General features: G+C 39.0%; 1 protein-coding gene across 1 annotated transcript in view; it reads right to left on the bottom strand.

The window, feature by feature from the left end:
- Positions 1 to 403: 403 nt before the first annotated feature.
- TPO (thyroid peroxidase) overlaps positions 404 to 12,674 on the bottom strand; it is a 69,740-nt gene continuing 57,469 nt past the window's right edge. Inside the window, exons 15-16 of the mRNA XM_050950734.1 lie at positions 3,002 to 3,101; positions 404 to 1,048 (exon numbers count right to left, since the gene is read on the bottom strand). Of these exons, the coding sequence (XP_050806691.1) occupies positions 1,039 to 1,048; positions 3,002 to 3,101 (110 nt within the window). The 3' untranslated portion in view covers positions 404 to 1,038. The remainder of the gene's footprint in view (positions 1,049 to 3,001; positions 3,102 to 12,674) is intronic.

Genomic DNA, 12,674 nt, shown 5'->3' with positions numbered 1-12,674 from the left:
ACAGGTCACAGGTTCAAAAATGTGTGAGAGGGAACAGTGCTACAACAATACAAATGCTACAGTCCTGGCCCTGTCCAACTCAATGGGAGTTTTGTCATTGGGGCAGGATTTTACCCTAAAATGTTAGTGCTCATTCCATGTTAAGTAGTTCTGCTGAACGAGTTTTGCTTCTATTTAAATAATATGGGAGAAGGATATAGTGGGATAGTTCACTCAGAAATGGTCTTAAATGGGTCAAAGCTCATCGTGACTAGAATAACTCTAAAATGTAATCTTAGTGTATCATTGTCATGTATTTTTAATAGTTTAAACTTAAGATTTACATTTGAATTTAGACAAAAACAGAAGTAAGTATCAGAACTTAATTCAGGTTATTAGTCAGAGCAGCCTCTGTAGCCTGGCACAGTTTAGCTGGTTTAAAAAATGTCTTAGCATTCAATACCACTGTGGCAACAAGCACTTCCACAATTTTAAAGGGGTCAGTAGCTCATATGTTTGTATCAATACAGTATTTAGCTGCTGCATTTGCAGCTGATCACAAGCCCTGAGAAAAATTATAATCACACAGTTAGCTGGGCTAGAAAAAAACTAAAGACACATTCAGAACTATTCTCACTTAAAAATGCCCCTGAAGCAGCTGACCAATTTGGATTTTGTCTAAAGACAATAACACAGGATGGCTAAACTCTGAAAATTCTCATCACAGAAAGGGAAATGGTGAACAAGTTAATCATTCTTATAAGGTAATATTCTGTTTTTGTTGTAAAAAGTTGATTTAATTTAAATACTTTCTATTTGACAGGAGTGGTTATAGTCTTGGTGAGAAATGTCAAAAGCTCCCTAAAGCATCACGGTGCACGTACACTTTGAACTGTAACTCTCAATCTCTCATTTACACAAGCAGCCATGGGATGTTTAATTAGGTCAAAGGGTCAGAACCTTTGTTTTACATCTCGGCCAGTTGAACAGTGCCCTCCTTCTTAGTTTATTTGCCTTTACTAATGTTCTGACACAGTGAGCGTGGCGGTGTACATTATTCTATGAGCTCCTAGAAAGAGATAGAAAAATAAATAAAATAATTTGCTTTCAGTCAAGTCAGTAATTAAACTAGATCTTAGACTATTAGAGAGAGTGCTCTCCTAAACTAAGGAGGGGTAAATCCTGGTAAGAAATAATGGAGAAAGTGGTTCTCATCCATTATTGTTCACTTTGTAGGTCAGTTGCAATCCTCAGTGCTACCTTGATGGGGTCCATCAAATACCAATATTTCCAGGGTCTCCAAAAAGCTAATGCCCTCCCCCCATTGTGCTAGGTACTCTCTACATATATAATAATAAGAAAAAAAAACAGTCTCTTCCACAAAGACCTTGCAGACTACTCTTATGATGGGACAACAACAGGTGGAGGAAACGAGTGGGGACGATGACGACAATAATTGTGATTAAATTCAGCACACTAAGTGCCTTCCAGTCATAAACAGATGGTTAAGGGTTAATGTCTCTTTTACCTGTAAAGGGTTAAGAAGCTCAGTAACCTGGCTGACACCTGACCAGAAGACCAATAGGGGGACAAGATACTTTCAAATCTTGGTGGAGGGAAGTCTTTGTTTGTGCTTTTTGTGTTGTTCGTTGTTCGCTTTTGGGGCTAAGAGGGACCAGACGGACACCCAGGCTGAGCTTGTCTGTGTACAATGTGTCTATGGACTTGGCATTTATATTTAAATATTCTCTGTCACACCATGTGTTAATAGGCTTCATACCTATTGCAGTGCAGTAAGGAAAGTTCATTCGATTTCTTCCTTTGATTTATAGCAGTATTTAAAGAAATGTCTTATATAGGCTCTAGGTGCCTTTGACACAGAAAGGTAACAAGATTACAGTAAATGCAGCAGTCTGTCTTTGCCCTAAAGCCCAGACTAAAAATGAAAGCCAATTAAAGCCATGAGTGGCCACTGATAGTTTTTTCAGATTGAATGGCTTTCAAAGGGTCCTAAGCCTGAGCTCCAAAAGTTGAGCAAAATTTACTGTGACAAATACAAGTCTCTAGCAATGGTGTGCCATTCAATACTTTAAAAGAATGCAAAATAAACACAGAGTAGGATGCAAGTGAGCGTGCAAAAAAAGTAAGTATCCCTGAAGGCAACTGAAAAAGGGGATTTTGGTGAGATAAATTGTGCTCCTAACTGAGCTATTTCTAAATGCTAGCATTTAAATCCACAATTAAATGTGGGCACAAATTTATGCAAGGAGGACAGCTCTAAAAATCAGGCCTCTAGTATTTCAGTTTCCCATTTGGAAAATCTGGATGATAATGTGTACTTCACAGAGATTTTAGAAAGTGTAATCAGACAATGTTTGTGACATGCACCACTGACATCAAAGGGAATTTTACCACTATTTCAGTGGCAGCAGGCTCAGGGCCCTAAAGCTGCGTGTTACTACTTTTATTCCTCCAAACCTTGCTATTAGGTTCCAACAGCCTCATTCTCCCAAAGAGCAGGATTCTGTTTATGAACCCAGGATCTTAAAAGGTCATCTACAGATACAATCTCTTAAAGTTAGTCAATGCCCTCACAGGCAGAGAAGTGAAAGCAGCAGCAAGTGGTTTTCTTTTAAAAAATATTTCACTTGCAAATACACCCTTTATTTCCCCCCATCTTTCAAAGCACTTTTATCTCTAATGAGATAGTATTTCAATTGAAATAAATTAGTTAGCTGAAAAATCTTAGGTATCATTGAAATTCCATCTGATGTTCTTTGCAGCACCCAAAGGTAGGATAATACCTGTTCATATTATCATTACAAAAATATAATAGAGACTTGACTGTCTAATGGTTACATTAGTCAGAATTACACACTACAGAGGATCACAAATAGAGAACTTCCTGTCACCTGTTGGCGATATAGAAAGAAAAAGACTGAAGTTAGGAAAGTTTCAAGAGAGAAGAAAAATATGACTGCTTTTCTAGATAAAACAGATGAAAAAAATAAGTAAAACTTACCACCGGCAAATTACTATCCAGCTTAATACTGCCAAACCACTGACCATAGTAACTCCTAAAATGATGGAGATTAAAGAGCCTTTAGGAATCCGTCCAGAATCTGAAACATGAAAAAAACGTGTTTCATTTGCACCAGCAAAAACAGCAAATGGTATTAGCATGTCAGTCATAGTAGTTTTCCAACAAGCAACTTCAAACTTTCTGCCACAAATAGGAAGAACTGCAAGGCCACTACACTGTTCTCCTTCAAATCTTTCTTTCAGTCTTTCCACTGCTACCTATAAAATACTGGAAGTTGAAGCTAAACAAATTCAGACTGGAAATAACATGTATATTTTCAACAGTGAGGGTAATTAAACAATGGAACAATCTACCAAGGGTCATGGTGGATTCTCCATCACTGTTTAATTTTTAAATCAAGATTAGATGTTTTTCCAAAAGATATGCCCTAGGAATTATTTTGGGGAAGTTCAGTGGCCTATATTATAGAGGGGGTCAGATTAGATGGTCACAATGGTCCCTTCTGGCCTTAAATCTATGACTCCATACTTAATAATGGTTAGCCAGCAGGTGTGATGTGACTGCTGTGTATCTTGTAGACTATAACTGTTTCATTGTTACTTTGTGATTCCTCTCCCCTGTCTGTTGTTTCCACCTGTTGTTTCTCATCTTCTACCTAGACTGTAAATTCTTTGGGGGCAGGGAACATCTTTTTGTTACGTGTTTCTTGCTTGCACAATGATGCTAGAGCTTCTGCAATACAAATAAATAATAATAATACTAAGATGCACACATTATCCAATCTATAAGAAATCAGACTTATATAGCAAATAGAGTGCCAGATTCTGTACCTCATCCTTACATAGAAGCACAATTGGAAGGAAAGGCATAAGGAGCCTTCCATCATTTCTTGCATAGCCTATATCTAGGTAAGTCACAATGGTAGTTCCTGCATTCAGTGGAAGCTCCCTCTCTATTCAAAGCACTGCAAAGCATACAGAGGGAAAGTGGAGAAACAAATGAGTCAAATACTGAAATCCTTGGTCAGATTTTACTCAGTGCTTAATTAGGCAAAACTTCCACTGAGAAAGGGATTCAACACCCTTGCAGTAGCAAAATCATTACCATCTGAGGGCTGTTCATTCATATGTTGGCAGAGAGACAAGGTGAGGTAATACCTTTTATTGAACCAGCTTCTGTTGGTGAGAAAGACAAACTTCCGTGCCACACAGAGACCTGAAGAAAATCTCTGTGTGGCTCGATAGCTTGTCTCTCACCAACAGAAGTTGGTCAAGTAAAAAATATTACCTCACCCACCTTGTTTATCTAGTATCCTGGGACTGACTTGGCTACAAGTACACTGCACACATTGGCAGACTCAGTTCAGATTCCATATACACAAAAGACACCATTACAGCTGATATAAATTTCACCTTTGTTGACCATCTCAGACAGTTCAGTTAGAGCTGGGTGAAATTTTTCAGTGAAGTATTTTTCCATTGCCAAATGCTAGTTTATTGACACCAAAATATGAGTGAATGAGACTTACCCCAGAATAGCCAGTTGGTTGGTGGTCATGGTATTTCTCTTGCATATGGCCTGATTTAAAGCAGGGACTTGAACCTGAGTTTCCCAATTCCCAGATGAGCACCCTAACCACAAGGCGACTGGCTATTCTGGGATGAGTTTTCACTCTCCTGTGTTTTTTCACAAAGAATTTCAAAAAGTCTCATTTTCATTCTGCATTGGAATGGAAATAATTTTTGAAACCTTAACATTTTTTGTGAAACAGAGTTGACATTTTCTAGCCAGCCCTGATCTGAATAGCTGAGAATGAACTATCTTCTCAGCTCTAGAAGCGATCCATTCAGAACACACTTGAGACTTATCAGTTGAGTATTACCTAGAAGCTTGCCCTGCCAGTGTCCATGCTCTCTCTGCCCCGAAGATTTAGTCTACTGGATTATTAATTTAGCACCCTTTTATGAGAAGGAGTGTTTCTCTGATCTAGCCATGGGGAGCTGTAATAAACTTGTCTCAACTATAAATTGCTTTTTCTGTATGTATCATACAGACTGATTAAATAGTCCAATGAAGCAATTTGTATTTTATTTACAAGTTAAAATATTAAATTATAAAAAAGCTTTTAATCAAATTCAATAGTCAAGTAAGAAAAGGAACCAAAAGTGGAATTTCCAGAATGAGAATGTGTAATCCCAGTGCTAGCAGTAATCATGGAGGCCCCAGGGAAAGCCATGGAAGAAATACAACTGCAAAACCATTGCTGTGGGGTTAAATGGTTATTAGCCACATTAGAGAAAAACAAAATAAAATGAGGAAGAATGACAACCAACGCAGGATGGCTTAACTGTTTCATGGCAAAGTAACTAGAATATTTAAACTGACGAATCCAGGAAATGTGTGGGTTTTACTGGTGAAAGAAGTTAAATGCGATGGTGGATAAGATAGTGTGATTTTAAATACTAGCAGTGGAAATAAGCTGTATATAAATCAAAGTTTATAACAGAATAGACAAACAAATTGTTAGCACTATAGGGAAATGAAAAGCATATGATATTAATAAGAGCTGCTTTCCATATGTAATACCATCCAGACTCAACAAGATTATAGAACCTGAGGGCACATCTACACTGTAATTAAAAACCCACAGCTGGCACATGCCAGCTGACTTGAGCTCGCAGGGCTCAGGCTAATGGGTTATTTAATTGCAGTGTTTACATTCAGGCTTGGGCTGCAGCCCAAGCTCGGGAACCTTCCCAACTTGCAGGGCCCTAGAGCCCAGGCTCCAGCCCAAGCCAGTATAGCTACACCACAGTTAAATAGCCCCTTACCTTAGCCTAAGTCCCACAAGCCCAAGTCAGCTGGCATGGGCCAGCTGTGGTTTTTGAACTGCAGTGTAGACGTGCTTTTAGGGTATGTCTACTCTGCAGTGTAAGACCAGGGTCCAAAGTCAAGCTCAAGTCTAATCCCCTTTCCATCTACACACAAATCATGCTAACCCAGTGCTTGGCCCAGGACTGCACAGGGGTGGAGGATCCAAGCCAGAGTCAAGCCAAGACCCAGGGTTTTAACCCTATTGCTTTGCCGTGTAGATGCAGCCCCACTGAACTCATGCTCTGGGACTCCACTAAAAGTATCCTCCAATCCCATGAGCTGAATTTCTTTGTCCTCTGGCCAGGCACGTTTAGTGGACAATCAAGATTCCCCATACTGAATCATGAACAAAAGGCTAGAGTAGCCACATTTTGGGAGGGCACTAGAAGTCTGGAACATGGATTGTTGGACTTGAGTCTGCATAATGCAGTGTAGATGCTGGAGCCTCAGTTTGGGACCAAGGTTTCAACCATTCCTAACCTGGAATTCCTAACCAATTTCCTATACAAATAAGTATAGATGCTCAAGCCCTAGGTTAACAAACCCAGAGTCTGCTAGCTTGAGTTCTATTAATCCTCGTCTTATATTGCAGCGTAGACATACCCTAAGGGTCAGATTCTTCCACCCTTACTCAAATTGAGTAGAATCTTGTGGACCTATTAAAATCAATGAGATTAATCACTTTGGGCCATCTTTACTCACAGCGAACAGTAGCTTACTCCACAAGTAGTCCAGTTTACTTTGATTAGTAAGGGGGGTATAATCTGCCCCATGAGAAAAAAAAATCTTCTATGACAGTAGTTGCTTGCCAAGCATACAGAAAAGAACTAATTGCAAAAATGACACAATAAACCCTGGTCCCCAGAGCACAGAGTTGAGTAATATTAGAATGTACTGCAGTTTGCAAGAGGATTCAGTGCACTTGAGCACACCAGTGTTACTACAACACTTCAGAATTCCTACAGCTTTACATAATTCTGAAATCGCTTTGGCATGTATTAATGGTTAGCTGCTAAATGCTCTTACCAATCTCTTTCTAGATGTTATCTAATTAGAAATTTGGTAACATATTAGATAAATCTACGAAATTGAGCATTTTGTTTATTAGTAGTAATTCCCAAAGCAAAGTTTCTTCTGAGTATGAGATATGAGCAAATTTATTCTCTTTTGATATGCATTAAAATTATCCAGTCTTGTTGGTTAGATCCTTATTTGGTTACAGACTCTTCAGAAGTATACTGAATGGGTTATAGAAGTAGCTAAGTGTAGTGGACTGGAAGACAAAGTATAGGTTTAAAAAAAAAACAATGTCAATTTTTTTTAACTGTTATCATCTCTGGAAAAGAAAAATACAATGTAGGAATACATTATTAGGTTATATACATTTTATATATTTAGGAAATTTTCACCAGAAGTCCTTTTCCTTCAGAGATTAGCAAAGGACAACTTTTAATATAATGCAGAGTTTATTCTTAGAATTTGGTTTTGTAAATACTTTGATTTTTGGTAACATTATCTACATCTTATAATTTATGACTTTATTATAGAGATTTCCTGTGTTACTTTTGGGCTAGATCATCAGTCTGCAATCTAGCCCTCGGCTCTGGAGCAGCCCAAGAATAAAGCTGTTTGGGAATTTTCCATCAAAATTTTTGGGTATCGCAAATCTCCTACAAGCTGGTCTCCTGGGCTAGACTACATCTCCCATGGCACTGGGATCCCTCCTCTGACGGGTTGGCAAAGTCCAGCCCAGACTTCTGTCTCCCTACTTCTCCAAGGAGAGAGTGAATGGTAACAAGTCTTTATTTGACATGCCAGTGGAACTACACCTTGTTGTGGAGACAAGGTTACACCTACTCTTGCCCACTTGTGTTAGTGAGGGACATAGGATCTTTGTGGAACCAGCTTTCCCCTATTAGAAGCGGTATTGGTATTGTGCATTGACACGAGGGAGCAAGAGGGCACTGTGCTGACAAGATGGGATCTGGCTCTTTGATATTCTAATTCTTTATGTATTTTTGAACAATAATGTACTGAGCAATTAATTTTATTTTTCCCTCTCATTATTTATATTATAATTGAGTTCAAAAGGCTCTACTCAGGTTTGGGCATTTTAATAAATTGAAAAAAAAAAAGAGGAATTCTATATACAGCTCTTTGCTTAAAGCCATTTTAAAACTATATACAGAAATACAGGAAATGTCATACTGAAACAGACTTATGGATCATTCTGATGGGGCCATGCCAGATGCTTTAGATTCATAGATTCTGACACCAGAAGAGACAATTGTGATAATCTAGTCTGACCCTATCTATAATACAAGCCATCAAACTTCCCCCAAATAATTCCTAGAACATATCTTTTAGAAAAAAATAAAATTGATGGAGAATCCAGCATGACCCTTGGTAAATTGTTCCAATGGTTAATTACCCCAACTTTAAAAATGTACACTTCATTTCCAGTCTGAATTTGTCTAACTTTTGACTTCCAGTCATTGGATCATGATATATCTTTCTCTGCTAGATTAGGGAGCCCATTATTAAATATTTGTTCCCCATGTAGATACTTATGGAGTGTAATCAAGTAAACTGTCACAGAATCCTCGGTAGTTCCCCGGCCAAGGGTGGGAGAACCTTACTACACCCAGTTGTCTACACTGGGTGGTTCCAGCACAGGCCCCACTTCCTTACTACTTGCAAGGGGGTGGCTCTGCCCTTTGTGGGATTTCTTAAGTCTCTCCAGCTGGAGTATCAAAATGAAAGCCACAAACCCCAACACATTCAGTAAAATTCAGGAATAATACTTCCCTGTAGCCCCAGCAATAAGAGAGGGTAGAGGGGCAAGTCTACAGTGCTGACAGCAATCTAGCACCAACATAATGGTTTTTGGTTTAATCTCTCTGGCTGGGTTTCTGAGCCTGTCCATTTTACCCTGGTCTGGGCTGGGGTGATGGTGATGGTCTTCTGGCTAGGGGTTCCCTCTGAGGCTTCAGAGATCACTCCTGCAGTCTGCTGCTTAGCGCAGTCTGTTCATCTTTCCTCACTAAATGCAGTTCGCTCCCTTTTAATGGCCTCATGCATGATTGACAGGGCTAGAGGGGTGGGACTATCCCTGTCCCCAGGGCCCCTCTCACACATTCCTCATCCTTGTGGGGATCTATACACCTTATCACATCACCCCTTAACCTACTCTTTGTTAAGCTAAATAGATTGAGCTCCTTGAGTTTAACACTATAAGGTAAGTTTTCTAATCCTTTAATCATTCTCGTGACTGTTCTCTGAACCCTCTCCAATTTATCAACATCCTTCTTAAATTGTGGGCACCAGAACTGGACACAGTAGCCCAGCAACAGCCGCACCCATGCCAAATACAAAGGTAAAATAACCTCTCTACTCCTACTTTAGATTCCCCTGTTTATGCATCCCAGGATCACATTAGCTCTTTTGGCCGTGTCACACTGGGGAGCTGTTATTCAGCTGATTATCCCCACTTATTTTTCAGAATCAAAGATCTTCACAGAGTAAGGCATAAAACTCCATAAGGCACAGAAATGCTCTAGTGAGATTTCTTCACGACCCCAGAGGAATTATGAATTTATTTCCACAATGAAATCAGAACTCAGTTGAATTTCACGTAAGAAATTTATAGGAAAATTGGCAATTTTAGATCACAATACTGAAAAAAATATTACCTGTCTAGCTGCATGTCATCAAAGATATAACATTAGGATATATCTCTAATTCAGATAGATGATATTTGGATAAGAGAAAAAACAGGCAAAATGTTATCCTAAACAAAATTCTTCATTGGATGGCACTCTCTTCATTCCATTTCACTCCTTTCCTTCTAAAATGTTCCGCCCATAGTTTCCACTGTATGATTTTTTACAAGGGGAGTCCATGGACAAGGGGTTTTCATGGATTATAATATATATTTGTAAAAGTAGTCCACATTATACCACTCACTAGCAGCAGTGATAATTTAGAGAGAGATTTTCAAAAGCACCTAAGAGATTTAGAAGTTACACATGCCTTTAGTGCTTTGAAAATCTCCTTCTAAATGACATACCCATGGGCCACTAAACATTCTCTCTTTTATTGGTTCAAAGGGGTGTCTTCCTACCTTCTGAAAAGTTTATCTCCTATTCTAGTCATCATTTTTGTAAAGGATGACTGAATACCATTGAGTCACTTCCTTAATTTGAGGACATGACAATGGAGAAAGCAGAATTCATAAACCAAAGATTAGCAACAAATCAGTGTTACAATATTTATCATTGTTCTGAATGCGAGAGGTTTGTGACTGAGTGAGAAACGTTTCCAATTTCAGAAAAGAATTGGGCCTTATGATGAATCCTACCCATAAAAAGGGAGTGAAGGTGTTATATGAATATACAACACAGAATAGTTAACATTATTAGAGCTCTTCAAATTTTTAAGAAGATTGAAATCCGCATAATAATGTGAAGTGCTCTCACAATTTTCAATCACTCTAAACTGCACAAGGCCTAAATTCCAATCACTTCCAAATTTCACCTGCTTATTTATGATAATCAGTTTGTTGGTTTAGAGAGGAGATGGGTAGCATTCTCACACAGGTTCACAAACTCATTACAAATGTATCAGGAAACTGCTTGGAGTTTGAAAAAAATGCTATTCTAACAAAAATAATTAAATCAATATCACCAAAAAAAACAACCAACAATCTGGATGATACTTAAAAGCAATACAGAAATATTACAGGTTAAATCTATTACTTTTGCATATTGCATAAAAACTGGATCTTTTCTGACCACAGATGGCTGTTGAGGACAGTAATCTATTGACAATTCAATGAATGATAATGGTTCAAATGTACATTTTTGCATTTTATTCAAAAAGATATCAAAGTGCTTTACAAATTTAACCCACCTCTGGAATCAGGGAGCTCTTTAACAATACACAGGAATACTGTACACCTTTTACTTAGTTGAAACTGCATGAGCAACAATAAGTAGGCAGAGTGTAATTACCCACACAGGAGTATGGCTAAGACCCTATAGCTAACATCCATTATCCTTGTGGAAAGTGTCAAAGAATCTTTAATTACTGCAAGTGATCAATACTTTAGTTTTACATGGACACCAAAAGGTTGGACCTCCAGGAACACAATACCTTCAAAAACAGTGCTGGAACGTGGGTTTAGCACAAATTCATAAGGAAGTATGTGCCTAGGAGGTTTCCTCTTCAGATATTGACCTGACCACAATGTAATTAGGTAACGAAATCTGATGAGATCACAGCACAAATGTGGAATGCCTGCAGTTTTAATCCTTGGATTTAAGGAGAGGGATTGTGTTCTTCTTAAAAAGTCTGTCAATAAAGATTAAATCCAAAGGATAATTTCTGTTGATTTATAGTAAATAGGAATAAACAGCTGCTGATTGATTGGCCAAAGTGAAGCTGAGGTATTAATCTCAAAAGCATTTATGGTAGTTATACTATGAAACAATTCAGATTATTCAGCAAGATGGGGCATAAGCCTGCTGACCCAGGGAATGTATTATCGAAATAGGTTTTCTTCTACAGCTTTAAATTTGAACCATGAAAGGAGTCGGTATCCCTGGACTCCAGTGGTTACTGGTACATTCATTGTTCATAGGCTTCAGAAAAATATATTTTTTTAATTTAAACATAGAATCAGACATAGAGAGTCTGAGCTCAGATTACAAACCCCTCTCTGCCCCCCCATACACAGAGAGCTAGATTGTATCATTTATCTCACATCCCTGTTTAGAGGAACATGGAGCTGTTCTGCCCCAGGATGGGAGACAGGAGTTCTCCATTCACATGGGCATGGGGTTGGCAATTTGTTCCACCCACCCAGATTACTCTCCACTCACGTGCCAGCCCTGCTTCATGGACCAGTACAGAGAGGAAATGGAGTCATGACCTCTGTCCCACATGGTGACCCAGTCCTGGAGGCAGCAGGAGCAAGCAGTCCCTGTGTTCTCCAGAGCACAGGAAACACTACCTTGGGAGCGCAAGATCGGGGAAGTTTCTTCTGCAACCACGTCTGTCTGTGCCTTGAGTGTATTGCTCTGCCTCCAAGGCCTTTTCATAGAGCTTCCCAGGGTCCCTCTGAGTTCCTGACTGGGTCTTCAGCCCCTAACCCTGCTTCATTGCTCCACACCTCTGGAGAGGCAGTTCACTCCCTGCCTCTTAGAAAGCAGGCAGGATTCCTGAACCCTGTCATATCCTATTATACAACAAACCAGAGCAGAGTTAAATAATATTTTCACATCTTTGTGAGGGGTTGAGACATCTACACTATCTCTTCTGGAAACTGATACTTCAACAGCACCATAAACATATGATGCACTTTACAAACAAATGAAAGTCAAAGCCCAAGGTCATTGCAATCAGTTAAACAAAGATGTACATTGGATAACAGCTCAATGGCAAGGGGGTGGGGACATTACTGGTGAGGACTTCAGCACTTGATGGTTCCATGGAAGATATTTAAGGAGGAATTTGAAAGAGAAATGTCTAGTGGTGTCACTCTGAGCTGTGGTTAGGATGAATGCATTAGCAAGGGTGGGTTAAGAGGTGTATAATTGTTAAAAAAATGGGAGGTCTTTAGAACAGTGATTCTTTTTTTCATTTTGCAGATCCTGTTCTTAAGATATATCCTGTTGTGTACCCCCTCCCTTCTCTATCCTCCCAGTCAATACCTGACAGGTGTTAACTACACTATGTGGTTACTCAGTAAAGCATGACAGTGTTACAGATAGAAGAT

This window comes from Gopherus flavomarginatus, chromosome 4, assembly GCF_025201925.1.
Source record: "Gopherus flavomarginatus isolate rGopFla2 chromosome 4, rGopFla2.mat.asm, whole genome shotgun sequence".
In the NCBI taxonomy this organism is placed as follows: Eukaryota; Metazoa; Chordata; order Testudines; family Testudinidae; genus Gopherus; species Gopherus flavomarginatus.
The sequence above is the reverse complement of the archived record's forward strand: the minus strand, read 5'-3'. Positions and strand labels throughout refer to the sequence as shown.